At 43.5% G+C, this 19,482-nt stretch overlaps 1 protein-coding gene across 1 annotated transcript in view; it reads right to left on the minus strand.

The window, feature by feature from the left end:
• Positions 1-19,482, minus strand: part of syne2b (spectrin repeat containing, nuclear envelope 2b) — a 152,132-nt gene that overhangs the window by 3,795 nt on the left and 128,855 nt on the right. Inside the window, exons 115-126 of the mRNA XM_065003352.1 lie at positions 11,500-11,662; positions 10,646-10,833; positions 10,366-10,516; positions 9,421-9,603; positions 8,557-8,694; positions 8,223-8,417; positions 7,684-7,990; positions 7,451-7,519; positions 6,803-6,939; positions 6,532-6,655; positions 6,126-6,337; positions 5,769-5,969 (exon numbers count right to left, since the gene is read on the minus strand). Coding sequence (XP_064859424.1) covers positions 5,769-5,969; positions 6,126-6,337; positions 6,532-6,655; positions 6,803-6,939; positions 7,451-7,519; positions 7,684-7,990; positions 8,223-8,417; positions 8,557-8,694; positions 9,421-9,603; positions 10,366-10,516; positions 10,646-10,833; positions 11,500-11,662 — 2,068 coding nt within the window. The remainder of the gene's footprint in view (positions 1-5,768; positions 5,970-6,125; positions 6,338-6,531; positions 6,656-6,802; positions 6,940-7,450; positions 7,520-7,683; positions 7,991-8,222; positions 8,418-8,556; positions 8,695-9,420; positions 9,604-10,365; positions 10,517-10,645; positions 10,834-11,499; positions 11,663-19,482) is intronic.

A 19,482-nucleotide genomic window follows, 5' to 3' on the forward strand; every position in this document is an offset into this window, starting at 1 on the left:
TAAATTACATCCAATTCCCTACATAGTGTGCTCCGTTTGACATGAGCCATTGGATGTAGTGCCATGTTTGGTCTGGAATGTTAAGTCACGAGCTCTGACTAGTGGTGCCAAAAGCCCTGGTGTGTCCCAGAAATGATTGCCAGAACGGCCAAATAAACTGTTTTAGACACCCGTTTTGAGCTATAAATGTGTTTATTAAGGCCTCCCGTGTAGCGCAGTGGTTAAGGGCGCTGTACTGCAGCGCCAGCTATGCCACCAGAGACTCTGGGTTCGTGCCCAAGCTCTGTCGTAACCGGCCGCGACCAGGAGCTCCGTGGGACGACGCACAATTGGCCTAACGTCGTCCGGGTTAGGGAGGGTTTGGCCGGTAAGGATATCCTTGTCTCATCGCGCACCAGCAACTCCTGTGGTGGGCCAGGCGCAGTGCACGCTAACCAAGGTTGCCAGGTGCACGGTGTTTCCTCCGACACATTGGTGCGGCTGGCTTCTGGGTTGGATGGCGCTGTGTTAAGAAGCAGTGCGGCTTGGTTGGGTTGTGTATCGGAGGACGCATGACTTTCAACCTTCGTCTCTCCCGAGCCCGTACGGGAGTTGTAGCGATGAGACAAGATAGTAGCTACTAACAATTGGATACCACGAAATTGGGGAGAAAAAGGGGTAAATTTAACAATAACAAAAAATAAGTGTTTATTATGATCAAGTTTGATCCTCACAGTGAATTGTTTTAAAGTTCGCTGCAAATCGAGATATTTAATTTAATAGTGATCAATTATGACTACTACAGTAGGTATATTTCTCTGGTCACCCACAAAACCAATTCTTCCTTTGGCCGCCTCTCCTTCCAGTTCTCTGCTGCCAATGACTGGAACGAACCTCAAAAATCTCTGAAACTGGAAACACTTATCTCCCTCAGTAGCTTTAAGCACCAGCTGTCAGAGCAGCTCACTGATTACTGCACCTGTACATAGCCCATCTATAATTTAGCCCAAACAACTACCTCTCCCCATACTGTATTTATTTATTTTTGCTCCTTTGCACCCCATTATTTATATTTCTACCTTGCACATTCGTCCACTGCAAATCTACCATTCCTGTGTTTTACTTGCTATATTGTATTTACTTCGCCACCTGGGCCTTTTTTTTTATATCTCACCTCATTTGCTCACATTGTATATAGACTTATTTTTCTACTGTATCATTGACTGTATGTTTGTTTTACTCCATGTGTAACTCTGTGTTGTTGTATGTGTCGAACTGCTTTGCTTTATTTTGGCCAGGTCGTAATTGTAAATGAGAACTTGTTCTCAACTTGCCTACCTGTTAAATATATATATTTTTTTTAAACAGTGAGCTCCAAAGGTATTGGGACAGTGACAAATGTTTTGTTGTTTTGGCTCTCTGTACTCCAGCACTTTGGATTTGAAATGATACAACAACTATGAGGTTAAAGTGCAGACTGTCAGCTTTCATTTGAGGGTATTTTCATCTATATCGGGTAAACCGTCTAGAAATTACAGCTCTTTGTTTTGTACATAAGTCATCCCATTTTAGGGGACCAAAAGTATTGGGACAAATTCACTTATAGGTGTATTAAAGTAGTCAAAAGTGTAGTATTTGGTCCCATATTCCTAGCACGCAATGATTACATCAAGCTTGTGACTCTACAAACTTGTTGGATGCATTTGCTGTTTGCTTTGACTGTGTTTCAGATGCTTTTGTGACCAATTTTGGAGTCACTTTTATTGTAAATAACAATAGAATGTTTCTAAAAACTTCTACATTAATGTGGATGCTACCATGATTACAGATAGTCCTGAATGAATCATGAATAATTATCAGTGAGAAAGTTGCAGAGGTATAAATATCATACCCCCACAAGCATTTCGCAACACCCGCAATAACATCTGCTATGACCAATAAAATTTGATTTGATATACAGTACCAGACAAAAGTTTGGACATACCTACTATTTCAAGGGTTTTTCTTTATTTTGAATATTTTCTACATTGTATAATAATAGTGAAGACATCAACACTATGACATAACACATATGTAATCATGTAATAACCCCAACATTTTTTAAACAAATCTAAACATATTTTATATTTTGGATTCTTCAGCCACCCTTTGCCTTGATGACAGCTTTGCACACTCTTGGCATTCTCTCAACCAGCTTCATGAGAAATGCTTTTCCAACAGTCTTGAAGGAGTTCCCACAAGAGGGCCGCCATTGTTCCTGTTCCCAAGAAAGCTAAGGTAACTGAGCTAAATGACTACCGTCCCGTATCACTCACTTCCGTCATCATGAAGTGCTTTGAGAGACTGGTCAAGGATCATATCACCTCCACCTTACCTGACACCCTAAACCCACTTTGCTTACCGCCCCAATAGGTCCACAGATGACGCAATCGCAATCACACTGCCCTAACCCATCTGGACAATAGAAATACCTATGTAAGAATGCTGTTCATCGATTGTAGCTCAGCATTTAACACCATACTTGTCATTAAGACCCTGGGTCTCGATCCTGCCCTGTGCAACTGGGTTCAGGACTTATTGAAGGGACGCCCCCAGGTGGTGAGGGTAGGAAACAACATCTCCACCCCGCTGATCCTCAACACTGGGGCCCCACAAAGGCGCGTTCCTAGCCCTCTCCTGTACTCCCTGTTCACCCACGACTGCGTGGCCATGCACGCCTCCAACTCAATCATCAAGTTTGCAGACGACACTACAGTGGTAGGATTGATTACCATCAACGACGAGACGGCCTACAGGGAGGAGGTGAGGGCCCTCGGAGTGTGGTGTCAGGAAAATAACCTCACACTCAACGTCAACAAAACAAAGGAGATGATCGTGGACTTCAGGAAACAGCAGAGGGAGCACCCCCCTATCCACATCGACGGGACAGTAGTGGAGAAGGTGGAAAGTTTGAAGTTCCTCGGTGTACACATCACGGACAAACTGAAATGTCCACCCACACAGACAGCATGGTGAAGAAGGCGCAACAGATTGTCACCAAAAACACTCACGGCAACTGATACGGCAACAATACTCATGGCAACTGCTCCGTCCACAACGCGTCACCGGGGGCAAACTGCCTTCCCTCCAGGACACCTACACCACCCGATGTCACAGGAAGGCCAAAAAGATCATCAAGGACAACAACCACCCGAGCCACTGCCTGTTCACCCCGCTATCATCCAGAAGGCGAGGTCAGTACAGGTGTATCAAAGCTGGGACCAAGAGGCCATCAGACTGTTAAAAAGCAACATTGAGTGGCTGCTGCCAACATACTGACTTAAATCTCTAGCCACTTTAATAATAAAAAATTGGATGTAATAAATGTATCACTAGTCACTTTAAACAATGCCACTTTATATAATGTTTACATACCCTACATTACTCATCTCATATGTATATACTGTACTCTATACCATCTACTGCATCTTGCCTATGCCGTTCGGCCATCGCTCATCCATATATTTATATGTACATATTCTTATTAATTCCTTTACACTTGTGTGTAAAAGGTAGTTGTTGTGAAATTGTTAGATTACTTGTAGATATTACTGCATGGTCGGAACTAGAAGCGCAAGCATTTCGCTACACTCGCATTAACATCTGCTAACCATGTGTATGTGACCAATAACATTTGATTTGATTTGTTGGTTGCTTTTCCTTCACTCTGCTGTCCAACTCATCCCAAACCAACTCATCCCAAACCATCTCAATTGGGTTGAGGTCAAATGATTGTGGAGGCCAGGTCATCTGATCCAGCACTCCATTCCTCTCTTTGGTCAAATAGCCATTGCACACCCTGGAGGTGTGTTTTGGGTCATTGTCCTGTTGAAAAACAAATGACAGTCCCACTTAGCACAAACCAGATGGGATGGCGTATCACTGCAGAATGCTGTGGTAGCCATGTTGGTTAAGTGTGCCTTGAATTGTAAATAATTCTCTGACACTGTCACCAGAAAAGCACCCCCACATCATCACACCTCCTCCTCCGTGCTTCAAGGTGGGAACCACACATGTGGAGATCATCCGTTCACCTACTCGGCGTCTCATAAAGATACAGCGGTTGGAACCAAAAATCTCAAATTTGGACATATCAGACCAAAGGACAGATTTCCACCGGTCTAATGTCCATTGCTCGTGTTTCTTGGCCCAAGAAAGTCTCTTCTTCTTATTGGTGTCCTTTAGTAGTGGTTTCCTTGCAGCAATTTGACCATGAAGGCCTGATTCACTCAGTCTCCTCTGAACAGTTGATGTTAATATGTGTCTGTTATTTTGGGCTGCAATCTGAGGTGCAATTAACTTATCCTCTGCAGCAGAGGTGACTGGGTCTTCCTTTCCTGTGGCGGTCCTCATAAAAGCCAGTTTCATCATAGTGCTTGTTGGTTTATACGACTGTATTTGAAGAAACTTTCAAAGTTCTTGAAATTTTCCAGGTTGACTGACATTCATGTCTTAAAGTAATGATGGACTGTCATTTCTCTGCTTATTTGAGCCGTTCTTGCCATAATATGGATTTGGTCTTTTACCAAATAGGGCTATCTTCTGTATACCACCCCTACCTTGTCACAACACAACTGATTGGCTCAAACGCATTAAGAAGGAAATAAATTCTACAAATGAACTTTTAACAAGGCACACTAGTTAATTGAAATGCATTCCAGGTGACTACCTCATGAAGCTGGTTGAGAGAATGCCAAGAATGTGCAAAGCTGTCATCAAGGCAAAGGTTGACTACTTTGAAGAATCTCGAATATAAAATATATTTAGATTTGTTTAACACTTTTTTGGTTACTACATGATTACATATGTGTTATTTCATAGTGTTGATGTCTTCACTATTATTCTGTCCCAATACTTTTGGAGCTCACTGTACATGTGTCGTCATTTGTAGTTCTGACAGAAATCAATCACAGGCAACGAGGAGGCTCCCGGTTGAATTTCTCAGGCAAGATGAAAACAACTACATCGACCATGATCCTTTGCTAGTTACGCCACTTTCTCCACAATCGTTAGCGATTTTTTGGGTGCTATTCAGCCACAGATAGAAAGAGTAACCCAGACTCGTCACAGGGGCTATAAAGCTGAAGCATTCGTTGAGAACATTTTCTCACCACCAAATATGGTAGTGAGAGGAAGTCCAGCTGCGGGTAGTGGGAGAGGATAGAACTGGGTCAACATTCTGCCAATTCTCTCATCGATGAAACATCTGATCTCAATATGTTTTTCTGTTCCCAAAACTAGAATATTTTAAAAACAAAGTTTTATAGACTTGACACTTTGCCAAAGTAAAAAAAAAAAGAAGCATTGTTTAAAAGGAGTGCAGGGTCGAATTGCATGCTAAAACGCGCCAATAATTGTATTTATTTATTTATTTCACCTTTAATGAATCAGGTAGGCCAGTTGAGAACAAGTTCTCATTTACAACTGCGACCTGGCCAAGATAAAGCAAGGCAGTGCGACACAAACAACAACACAGTTACTTACACATGGAATAAACAAACTTACAGTTAATAACACAATAGGTAAGATTAGGGAGGTAAGGCAATAAAATAGGCCATAGTGGCGAAGTAATTACAATTTAGCAATTAAACACTGGAGTGATAGATGTGCAGAAGATGAATGTGCAAGAAGAGATACTGGGGTGCAAAGGAGCAAAAAATAAATAAATAACAATATGGGGATGAGGTAGTTAGCATCTTGAGATTTGAGATTTGACCTCAGAGTGTATCGTATCGAGTTGTTCCCCTCACCTGGCACTGCATGAGTGCGCTCTGCAGTCGTTCTTCCCAGCTCTCCAGGCCGACGCAGGCCTGTGTCCAGCTGTGATTGGCTGTCCTCAGGCCCTCCTGCAGCTCCTGCAGCTCAGCGCTGTCCCCACACTGGAAGTCCTGCCCACTCAGGTTGATGGAGATCATCAAAGACTTGTAGCTGTTGAACGTCTTCTGCATCTCCTGGACAGAGAACAGGAAAATTGTGTTTCTTGTTTGTCCATAACTCAAATAATGTTTCACATTCATCTCTTTTACTAATGAAATAACACATCCCTAGTTTTTGTCTATTGTTGCCCCACTGGCATCACAGGAGATGTGTCATACTTGGGCCCTCACCTTGAGTCTCCTTATGTTGCCCTCCATGTCTCGGATGCTGGTAGCCGGGGCCAGCCTCTGCAGCCTCTCTAGCTCTGGTAGCACATGGCCCAGCCAGGAAGTGATCTCATTGAGGTCAGAGTTCAGCTTCTGCCACTGCTGCAGGTCCTGTTTGATGCACAGCTCGTCACTGAGGGCCTGGGCCTGCAGCAGCTCCCAGCGCTCGATCACACCTGCACGACAACAGGTCACAATGGTTATAAAGGCCATTGTGGCAGATGTAAAGCCTAGTCCCAAATCTGTTTGTGCTGTCTTTCCAAACTTTGCAACAAAAAACAAACAGATCTGGGACCAGGCTAGCAGATATAGATATAGCAGACAGAATATAAATGGCTGTAGATCAGTGTGTGTTATCAATGACACCTACCAGTCTGTTTGTCTGCGGTGGTTAACGTGGTGAGGCCTTGGTCCTCCAGCTCCTCGTCATTTAAGATCAGTTTGACCCTCTTCACACTGTCGATACTGCCACTGCACTCTGACATCAGCTTGACCTGGCCCACGGACACAGACATGCCAATGTCACTACCTATCAGCACTATCATCAACTAACAGTTGTGTCTTTATCCAATGATGTTACTGTATATACAGTTTGATTTGTGTGTTTTGAGAAATAACAGGCAGACAGTATGGTGACTTACATAGCCCTGCTGGTGAAAGGGGGTGCTGGTGATGTGGGTGGGAGAGGAGCCCAGGCCCAGGATGATGTCCCTGGGAACATGTTTCCTCTCCTGTGGCTCAGGGGAGTGCCAGCTGGGGGGGTCTGTCACCGACTTCACTGGGATGGGGAACAAGAGGAGGAAGCAAGTCAGACTAGGGAAAGATGGTTCTAGGTTCACTGAGTGGACATGGGCAGTTGGGTTCCCCTATGGCCACTTTGAGATTCACTTCTGCTGAAAACACAGAAAACATTTTTTACCAAATGTACATGCACACTCGACCAAAGGAGATGCCATGAGAATGCCGTAACAACTGACTACATGCAGCAGAACACGCAGTAATCAAATAGTGAATCTACAAATACCATCAATAAAATCCAGTTATGTACTGTATAATCATGCAGTGGTGTGTATGAAGATATACAGATGCAGGTGGTTAGGGTCAAGTCATGGTCAAGGCCTGTGGTGGGACAGTGTTATTCACATCCAATAATGTACAAAACCAATCTGTAGGCCTGTATGTCCAGGGGAAGGGGGATAGCAGAGCTGAGATATTGGGATGGGGGGGGGGGACATCATAACCACACAGCAGCATAACCACACATGCAGGACAAGAGGCAGAGTGCCTACCCGAGACTGCTCTCAATGCTTTGGCAGTTGCCTTAACAAACGACTCTGAGCTCTCAGTGATTTCTACATCTGCAACAAAAGAAGGGTGTCAATAGGTACTCTTCTCTTGGACCACTAAGGATAGAATGGCTCTCTTCAGCACACTCTTCTTCATTCGTGTTCATTCACCTGGTAACAAAGACTGAGACAAAGCCAGGTACAAGAGACTAGAGAAGTCTATCAGTGGTCATTACCTGACATGGCGCTATAGTAGGTAGCATCCTCCTCATCCTCATGGGATGAAGATCCCCCCACGTCCACAGTGTGGTCCCACTCCAGGGGGATAGAGTCCACGCTGAGCGGGGTCTCTCGCCCCGAACACTCCAGAGGGGGGGCCAAGAGACGGCACCCGGCCTGTCGTCCCAATAACTCGCCCGTCACTCGGGACTCATCCTCCTCCTTTTCCTCTTCATCGTCCTCCCCCCAGGAACTTCCAGCCAGCTCCGCTGAGTCCTCCAGATCTGTGTCGCGGTCAGACAGGTCCCGCTCCTCCTCCAGAACCTGAGGGAGAAAGAGATAGGGATACCAACCTTCAGTCATACTGTGTAGATGCATAGCATTTCCAATGATACTTTCCTAAAAAGCATCCTGTTTGTAAGTGTAATTGTCCAGGAATGAAATGGATTCATATCCACAGTTTCACAGACTGGAGTTATATGACTATTTGACTGTTAAATGAGGTGAGGTAGAGTGTGTCATAGTGTTGCGGTGAAAGGAGATGCAGCCCACTGACCGGGCGTCTGTTGATGAGGCGGTGGTGGAAGCGGGCCACCCTGCCAAACACCTCCTGGCAGTAGGAGTGCAGCTCCTCCAGCTCATCCTCTATCAGCACGGCGTCCAGAGGAGCACTCTTCTGGATCAGGTTCTCCCCAAACACGATCAGAGCATCGATCTTATTGGTGTTCAGAGTGATCTCCTGCTGGAAGCCCTGAAGGAGGGGAGACCAGAGAGAGAGAGAGATCAGCTATCAACCCGCCAGCCAAACATTAAGCATAAACACATCGTATCAATAGAGGGAAAGGAAAGGAAGATGGATAGACTATAGTGGCCAGTGGGAGTCAACGTACATTGAGCTGTCTCATCTTGTCCTCGATGTCGCTCTCTGAGAAGTGCTCAACGTTGGTTAGCTGCAGGTCCATCTCAGTGAGCCAGACCAGGATACCCTCCCGTGTGCCCTCGAAGTCTTCCCTCTGAGAGGTAAAGTGCTGCAGGGGACAACCGAATAGAACATTAACATTCAGACATTTAGTAGAGATTTAGTGGATCACTTAAATTGAGTGATTTGTAAAACCAGCACTAATCAGCATAGGAAATAACAGTGCATTGATATTTCAAAATCAGAATTCATCAGCATTGATATTGAACTAAATTGAAAGCAAGTTCATTCAATCTAATGTGGAATAACAGATTTATTCTTGGCAAAGGAGAAAGTATATTCATAGCATATATGGAAATGTCCTATAGAGAGAGAATTTAGCTGCTCTGTCCAGGCAATGTTGGGAAGGGGCAGAGGGCGACAGAAGTGAAGGTCCCTAATCAGATGCTTCTTTAAAAAAAGATCCTCCATCTGGCTCCAGCCACATGCCACAATGGAAACAGCTGCTTGGCAACATGACTGTCCTTGCTTTTTCACCATCAGAGAGGTGACCTAAATACAGCAGGCTTAGTGCTGATGCTGAGCTAACGCATCACTCAGATCACTACTCACATCTACACTCAGAACCTAAAATAGCACACTGGTGACGTTACACATCAGCACTATAAGATAGGGCGTGTTTTTACGTGACTCTTGAATAACCCCAATCTGTTCACATTCCCATTCTGACTTGACCTTACCCACCAGAATTTCAGATGTTGACCTTAGGGTAACTGATTCAACGATAACTCCTCTCACCCTTAACCCCTTATCCCCTGACATCTGACCCTCTCACCTTGAGTCTACGGAGAATGGCGGCCACCCTCTTCTGCAGGCTGTCCCAGCGCTGGTTGCCCTCGTGAACCATGACCTTGAGTTTGCTGGAGGCGTCAGTGCGGTTCTCTCTGGCCAGACGGCGATACTGCTTGTTGACCAGCTCCAGCTGGGTCAGCCTCTCATGGACCTGCCTCTGGAAAGCCTGGGGGTGGAATCAGGGGGTAGGGGGGCAGGGAGATAGGTCTGGGTTAAGACTGACATCAAATATATTTTAAGAGTGATATTGGATTGATGTTGAATGGAGAAACACATTGTGTTCTGCACTCTAGAGTCGAAGCATAGATGAACAACATGGCAACGCTCCCCGGTGAATACATGTAATCAACGCAAACATTGATTCCTCTATTCGATATAGTTCAACAATTACATGCACGATTATGTCAATTAAATGTTCAATATCAACCATGGTCAATCTGGAGGCAAAAGAAACGCACACCTGTTTAGGCGAAGTGCTGGCTAGCAGAGTAGAACACTTGAAAAATTAAAGGAGAGCCGCACACTCTAGGAGCTCAGATGGAATCATTTAATAACCAATGTTTCGACAGCCAAGCTGTCTTCATCAAGTTATAACATCATTTCAGCCATGGAAACATACTGGAAGAGCAAGACAATCATATTTGGTAAATAATAGTGTCATACAGCTACTCTGGTTGCTCTCAAGAAAAAGAGAGGGCTTCAGCAGAGCCCAGATTAACCAGCCTAATCTCTGTTAGTAATCCATACAAACACGGAAGGCCGAAGGTTAATTGTCTCTCGTCACCACATGAGAACCTGACTACTCATAAACAGAATGAATACTCTGACCAAAAGCTTTCTCAAAAGTTCAGTGGCCGACATGTCGAGAACATTTTGGTGTGAGGGCTCATAGGTCATCCATAGGTCATCCATAGGTGTTTTTGCTGACCTCAAACTTCTTGAGTTCCTCCTTGGCGCTGGTGTAGAGGACATCCGCCGAGACAGGGTTGGCCGCGGTGCGCTCAGCGGTCCTCAGCCAGTCCTCAAAGCGGGAGTAGTCATCCAGGAACTTACACCACAGTCGCCATGTTTCCTCAATCCTGAAAGGAAGAGGTTGTAGAAAGAATGTATAAGCTATATACACGAGGGGCTTTTTGACAGTCGTTCATCTGTGTCTGTGTTTGTGTGCGTGTGTACTGTATGGGTGTATGTGTGAGTTCATGCCTCACCTCATCCTCCTCTCCATGGACATGGCACAGATGTTCCTCCAGCGACGGTCCAAGCTGCGGGTGGTCTGTTGGATGGAGTCGTTCTCTGTGTCGCTCCCGCAGGCGTCGGCGTCGTGGAGAAGAACATCACAGAGAGTCAGAACTGACGCTACGCCCTCCGTGTGCTGCTCAATGTCCCGCTGCAAATCCTGCATACAGACACAGGAAGATAGAGTCAACTGTTTAGATACGCCTGAGTAACACCCATTGCTTTTGAAGTAAGTCCTCAACCTCCACAACACATCTCCTGTCAGAACAATAGAATCTTTCGGAAGCTGCGGTTTGTTCTCTGGAATCTGGCGTTGCCCTGGCCAAACCTGGAGGCCTGGAGAGCACAGCAATGTAAGTGTCATTTCCAAATGCATCTGAGTGTTCCCTCACTCCCTGTAATGACCAGAATAGCCCTTTCTCAGGAGCCGCAGGAGACTGTTTTTCCTTCTCTATGAAGCACGGCTCCATTTACACTGTTCCCAAAGAACATGTGTAGGAAGCGGGAAGCAGGACTATTAAGGCTAAAGTCCATTTCCAACTGCATTCTTAGCTCTCGGAAACCTACAGTAGCTTCATTACAGCACATCTCCCCCCACTGGTGTGATAGCATGTCTCCTGCTCTCTGTAACCCGCTGGGACCCCAATACAGCATGCCACATTCAAAAGTGTCAAAAAATATATTTCTCTCTACATTCCTCCCCTCAGCTTTCTGACCCACAGAGACTATGTAAACTAAACATATGCAGTTAATGTTAAACAGCCTGTACTGAATGGTGTTTGTGGTTAGTGTATGGAGTGTCTGACACCTGGCCCCTGGTACCCACCTGCTGCTCAGCCAGCTTCCTCTGGATCTCATCACTGTGGCAGACGCTGTAGACCACGGGTTTGGCCAGCTCGGCCTCGATCCGTGACAGCCACGTCCGCAGGTTGCTCATGTTCTTATCCAGCTGCTGCACTGTCACCAGAGTCTCCTTTAGCTTCCTCACCCTGGGGAGTCAATCTAATCAGTTAGTCAGTCAATCAATCAATAAATAAATCGACCAATCAAATCAGTGAAATCAGGAAGTTTCTTCATCCTGTTTGTCACCAGTGGCACAATTCTTCACCTATTTACTATCCCTCCCAAGCAATGACATTGAAACCAGATACACTGTAACTGCCTAAATAATGGAAACGTTTGAGTAAACAAGAGATACAAAGTATATTGAAAGCAGGTGCTTCCACACAGGTGTGGTTCCTGAGTTAATTAAGCAATTAACATCCCATCAATCTTTAGGGTCATGTATAAAAATACTGGGCAGGCCACCAGATCTCAACCCAATCGACTGCTTATGGGAGATTCGGTTGCGGTGCCTGAGACAGCACTTTCCACCACCATCAACAAAACACCAAATGACGGATTTCTCATGGAAGAATGATGTCACATCCCTCCAATAGAGTTTTGACACTTGTAGAATCTTGGCCTACAAAAGGGGGGCCGCCAGCTGCCCATCCCTACATTAGAGCATGACCTATATCAGCACGGTCCTCTGAATGACGTCTGCCAAAAATGTAGAGCACTACACTGTGATTCCATTTCCACTGGTCAATGACCTAAATCAGTGCGTTCCTCTGCAGGAGGTGACACAATGCATGAAGAGCATTCCACTGTCATGTGACCCGCCACTGAGCATTCCACTGGAATCTCCCACAAACAAACCTGTGCATGTCTACTACACAGCTTGACCACTGGCTGCTCTCATTATACGGTCCAGAGAGATATCCACTTACTCCCTCAGCTATGAGACACCACCATTTTAATGTAAGTTGCCCGACCGGTGCTTGTAACCTGACTAGCAAACCAGAGATCTGATGCAACACAAGAGAAAAAACAGAAACATGCTGCTATCAGGCTTGCTCATAACTGTTGTCATTCCACCCGCATAGACAAGGTACAGACTCCAATTCTAAACTGATCTGCTGAGAACGAGCAACAGAGCGAGAGAGAGGAAGAAAGACAGACATACAGTGTTGTTGTGTGTCTATTTTTGGCTGAGTAATTGTGTTCATCACTGAGGCATCCAGAGAATACTGCTGCAGGCTGTGGTGGATTAAGGTTCTGTGTACCTGAGGATGATGCCTGGTAGTGGAGGAGAGACTGAATTAATAACATGCATCATACTGAGAGAGACTGGAGCTACGGACAACTCTGTCTGAACATGAATGGCAAATAAACATACACTGACACCATGCAAAAATACACAATGAGCCAGCCTTGTGTTAGCCATCACGCTGAGACTGAATGGCAAAAGCTGCGGCTGTGGCTGCTACTTGCATGCACTGACAAAGCACAGCCCATCCCCCCTCATTCTTGCTCTCTATCTCTCCCTCTCCCTCACTCTCTCTCTCACAGACACAACACAACACCCTTTTCCGCTCCTCTTTAACCCAGCCACCTATTGAGTCCCATGCTTGCTGTGTGTAGGGGCGTGAGGGCTGGGGGATTAGGGAGAGAAAGGTACTTACGGCTGGGCTAGTGAGGAGGCTACTCCACGGCGGTTCACCCGTTAGCAAGCGCTTCCCCCCCGCTCTGCCTGCCTCATACTCTCTGCAGTCAGCCTGTCCCCTCCCCCCTCCCTCAGCCTCAGCCACGCTGGACCAGACTAGATCAGCACCTCTCCTCAGCAATATGCACAGGCACAGGGAAATGTACTTACATATCACACACACACACACACACACACACACACACACACACACACACACACACACACACACACACACACACACTTGTAAGTACTTTATTCCTTTATAAAAAAAAGGATCTGTTTATGTTGCACAGACATGATACCACCGTACTGGCTCTGTAATTGGCTGTAGATGGGAGCATCTGCCAAAACAACTCATTATACACCTACATACAGTAAGTTATGAGCTAGGCCTCCAGCTGGCAGGGCAGCAGCCATTGTTTACATTTACATTTACATTTAAGTCATTTAGCAGACGCTCTTATCCAGAGCGACTTACAAATTGGTGCGTTCACCTTATGACATCCAGTGGAACTGCCACTTTACAATAGTGCATCTAAATCTTTTAAGGGGGGGGGGGAGGATTACTTTATCCTAATCCTAGGTATTCCTTAAAGAGGTGGGGTTTCAGGTGTCTCCGGAAGGTGGTGATTGACTCCGCTGTCCTGGCGTCGTGAGGGAGTTTGTTCCACCATTGGTGTCAGTGGACTGTGGGAGTGGGCTGATGGGGGGGGGCTGGTGGGAGGTCTGTGTACCTGAGGGACAGCCCTGAGTCCTGGTACCTGCCTGGAGATTAGAGCCAGAGCCATAAAAACTCAAGTTAAAGTTAGTCTAGCGCTAAAGGGATTACAGGGCCGAGGCATGCTACTACCACTGTTACTGTTACTACGACTACTGTTACTGTTACTACTGTCACTGTTATAGCTACTACCTTTACTGTTACTACTGTTACTACTACTACTGTTACTACTACTACTGCCACTGTTATAGCTACTACCTTTAGTGTTACTGCTACTACCTTTACTGTTACTACTGTTACTGTTACTACTACTACTGCCACTGTTATAGCTACTACCTTTTGTGTTACTGCTACTACCTTTACTGTTACTACTACTACTACTACTACTGTTACTACTACTACTACTGTTACTACTACTACTACTGTTACTGTTACTACTACTACTGTTACTGTTACTACTACTACTACTACTACTGTTACTACTACTACTGCCACTGTTATAGCTACTACCTTTAGTGTTACCGTTACCACTGTTACTACTGTTACTGTTACTACTACTACTACTACTACTGTTACTACTACTACTACTGTTACTGTTACTACTACTACTGCCACTGTTATAGCTACTACCTTTAGTGTTACCGTTACCACTGTTACTACTGTTACTGTTACTACTACTACTGTTACTGTTACTACTACTGTTACTGTTATAGCTACTACCTTTACTGTTACTACTGTTACTACTACTACCTTTACTGTTACTGCTATTACCTTTACTGTTACTACTGTTACTACTACTACTGTTACTGTTACTACTGTTACTGTTACTACTACTACTGTTACTACTACTACTGTTACTGTTACTACTGTTACTGTTACTACTACTACTGCCACTGTTATAGCTACTGCCGTTTGTGTTACTGCTACTACCTTTACTGTTACTACTACTACTACTACTACTGTTACTACTACTACTACTGTTACTGTTACTACTACTACTGCCACTGTTATAGCTACTACCTTTAGTGTTACCGTTACCACTGTTACTACTGTTACTACTACTACTGTTACTGTTACTACTACTGTTACTGTTATAGCTACTACCTTTACTGTTACTACTGTTACTACTACTACCTTTACTGTTACTGCTATTACCTTTACTGTTACTACTGTTACTGTTACTACTACTACTGTTACTGTTACTACTGTTACTGTTACTACTACTACTGTTACTGTTACCACTGTTACCGTTACCACTGTTACTACTACTACTGTTACTGTTACTACTACTACTGTTACTACTACTACTGTTACTGTTACTACTACTACCTTTACTGTTACTGCTATTACCTTTACTGTTACTGCTATTACCTTTACTGTTACTACTGTTACTGTTACTACTACTACTGTTACTGTTACTACTGTTACTACTACTACAGTTACTGTTACTACTACTACAGTTACTGTTACTACTACTACAGTTACTGTTACTGTTACTACTACTACTGTTACTGTTATAGCTACTACCTTTACTGTTACTACTACTACTGTCACTGTTACTACTACTACTGTCACTGTTACTACTACTACTGTCACTGTTACTACTACTACTGTTACTGTTACTACTACGACCTTTACTGTTACTGCTATTACCTTTAATGTTACTACTGGTACTGTTACTACTACTACTACTACTGTTACTACTACTACTACTGTTACTGTTACTACTGTTACTGTTTCTGTTACTGTTACTACTACTACTACTGTTACTACTACTGTTACTACTACTGTTACTGTTTCTGTTACTACTGTTACTGTCACTACTACTGTTACTATTTCTACTGTTACTGTTACTGTCACTGCTACTACTACTGTTTCTGTTACGGTTACTGTTACTACTACTACTGTTACTACTACTACTGTTACTGTTACTACTACTACCTTTACTGTTACTGCTAGTACCTTTACTGTTACTACTGTTACTGTTACTACTACTACTGTTACTACTGTTACTGTTTCTGTTACTGTTACTACTACTACTACTGTTACTACTACTGTTACTACTACAGTTACTGTTACTACTACTACAGTTACTGTTACTACTACTACTACTACTGTTACTGTTACTACTGTTACTGTTTCTGTTACTGTTACTACTACTACTACTGTTACTACTACTGTTACTACTACAGTTACTGTTACTACTACTACAGTTACTGTTACTACTACTACTACTACTGTTACTGTTACTACTACTACTGTTACTGTTATAGCTACTACCTTTACTGTTACTACTGTTACTGTTACTACTACTACCTTTACTGTTACTGCTATTACCTTTACTGTTACTACTGTTACTGTTACTACTACTACTGTTACTGTTACTACTGTTATAGCTACTACCTTTAGTGTTACTGCTACTACCTTTACTGTTACTACTGTTACTGTTACTACTACTACTGTTACTACTACTACTGCCACTGTTATAGCTACTGCCGTTTGTGTTACTGCTACTACCTTTACTGTTACTACTACTACTACTACTACTGTTACTACTACTACTACTGTTACTGTTACTACTACTACTGCCACTGTTATAGCTACTACCTTTAGTGTTACCGTTACCACTGTTACTACTGTTACTGTTACTACTACTACTGTTACTGTTACTACTGTTACTACTACTACTGTTACTGTTACTACTACTACCTTTACTGTTACTGCTATTACCTTTAATGTTACTACTGGTACTGTTACTACTACTACTACTGTTACTACTACTGTTACTGTTTCTGTTACTACTGTTACTGTCACTACTACTGTTACTGTTTCTGTTACTACTGTTACTGTCACTACTACTGTTACTATTTCTACTGTTACTGTTACTGTCACTGCTAGTACTACTGTTTCTGTTACTGTTACTGTTACTACTACTACTGTTACTACTACTACTGTTACTACTACTACTACTACTGTTACTACTGTTACTACTACTACAGTTACTGTTACTACTACTACAGTTACTGTTACTACTACTACTACTACTGTTACTGTTACTACTACTACTGTTACTGTTATAGCTACTACCTTTACTGTTACTACTGTTACTGTTACTACTACTACTGTTACTGTTACTACTGTTACTACTACTACAGTTACTGTTACTACTACTACTACTGTTACTGTTACTACTACTACTGTTACTGTTATAGCTACTACCTTTACTGTTACTACTGTTACTGTTACTACTACTACTGTCACTGTTACTACTACTACTGTTACTGTTACTACTACTACCTTTACTGTTACTGCTATTACCTTTAATGTTACTACTGGTACTGTTACTACTACTACTACTACTGTTACTGTTACTACTGTTACTACTGTTACTACTACTACGGTTACTGTTACTACTACTGTTACTACTACTGTTACTGTTTCTGTTACTACTGTTACTGTCACTACTACTGTTACTATTTCTACTGTTACTGTTACTGTCACTGCTACTGTTACTACTGTTACTGCTGCTACTCATGTTACTACTACTACTACTGTTACTGTTACTACTACTACTACTGTTAATGTTACTACTACTGTTACTGTTACTACTGTTACTGTTACTACTACTGTTACTGTTACTACTACTGTTACTGTTACTACTGTTACTGCTACTACTACTACTACTACTGTTAATGTTACTACTACTGTTACTGTTACTACTGTTACTGTTACTACTACTGTTACTGCTACTGTTACTGTTTCTGTTACTGTGTCTGTTACTACTACTGTTACTAATGTTACGGTTACTGTTACTACTACTGTTACTGTTACTACTACTGTTACTGTTACTACTACTGTTACTACTACTGTTACTACTACTACTACTGTTACTGCTACTGTTACTGTTTCTGTTACTGTGTCTGTTACTACTACTGTTACTGTTACTACTACTGTTACTGTTACTACTACTGTTACTGTTACTATTACTGTGTCTGTTACTACTACTGTTACTAATGTTACGGTTACTGTTACTACTACTGTTACTGTTACTACTTCTGTTTCTGTTACCGTTACTATTACTGTTATTGCCACCACACTGACAGGTGGGCATCTTGGGCCACAGTCGCCCAACTGTCAACAAGGGCAAGACCAGAGACGCAGTGCTGCCTGCCAGGAAACACTGCTTAACTCCCACCTACAGTATATCTGTCATTCACCCAAGCAATTAAAGACACCATACAAAGAACAGCATAGAGCAATACCCAGCAACTCTTGAAATATCTAGTGACACCAATTTACATAGAAAGTCAGGGTAAGCCTTTCATCTGTCATAAGACGGATGTCTCTGTCTCTGAAGAATCCTATGCAACATTAAGTCTTACATTCACTTTGTAATGAGATAAGAGACAAATCCCTGTGGCATGTTAAGTATGTTACTGTGTAACTGTGTCTCCCATAAAAGTGTTGAAAAGATTCACTTCAGCTACCCACTGTCTGAGCATGTTGCATGCTTTATGACGGCTCATGAGTCTGTTATGCTAAGAAACTTGCTATGGTTCAATAAAATATGAGTGCTGAACAGTAATACAATCTATGACTCAATACCCATTATTATCACCAGACCCCCCCACACACACACATACACATCCCAACCCCTGACACACACCCCCAGACAGACAACTCTATTTTGCACCCCCTTGTCTGAACTCAACCAATCACCATGGCAACTGAGCTGGTAACCTGGTGCCAAAGTTCTTTGAGATATACTGCATCGCCATGGCTACAGGAACTTCAACCATAAAGGGGAGACGAATGGCCAAAGAAGTGCTTTTTTAACAGCCGTACTCAAACACTGAATAAAACATGCTGAATCCTGTACTTACAGCAAAGGAAAACAGATATAACTCAAATCCCTGTCTCTTCAGACTCCTGGCGTAGAGGGGGTTGTTTCAACAAAACATCTGCCTCACACGCCCCTCGTTCAGACAATGGTGAAGAGTGCGGGGGCCTTGGGGGCCTTGGGTAGGGGAAGCTGGGGCTACGGGCCCTATGGATGACACAATGCCTTGTGTCAGCAGACGGCAGCTGCTGGACAGGGTGACGGAGCAGCCAGTTTGTTTTGGGGGACAAAGGCGACCGGTGAGCCTGAGCCAGTGTCAGCGCATCTAATCTTCACCAAGTCAACTTTCACTAATCTTCCATATCACACTGCAGTGGGTCCGCCCAGGCACAGGCTGAGGCACGGTCCTCACTCATCACCACTCTGAAATGTCCCCTGTCTGTAATAAGCACTCATCCAAATAGGTGACACATCATTTCAGGACCCTATGATAGGCCAACATAAACTGTCAACCTCCAAATCAACACTTCCTGTTGTAAGCATGATAAAATGAAGGATGATTCAAATCCCCTTTATGAGGTCGATAAGCAACACATAGCAGAGTTAAGACCACTCATTGCTTAATAATGCAATAGATCTACAGTGTAGGCATCATTGAAGACTTTAGGATTAGACTTTGAAATTGTGAAATGCTATACACATGTATGCTATTGCAATGATG

This window comes from Oncorhynchus nerka, linkage group LG18 (assembly GCF_034236695.1).
Source record: "Oncorhynchus nerka isolate Pitt River linkage group LG18, Oner_Uvic_2.0, whole genome shotgun sequence".
Lineage (NCBI taxonomy): Eukaryota > Metazoa > Chordata > Actinopteri > Salmoniformes > Salmonidae > Oncorhynchus > Oncorhynchus nerka.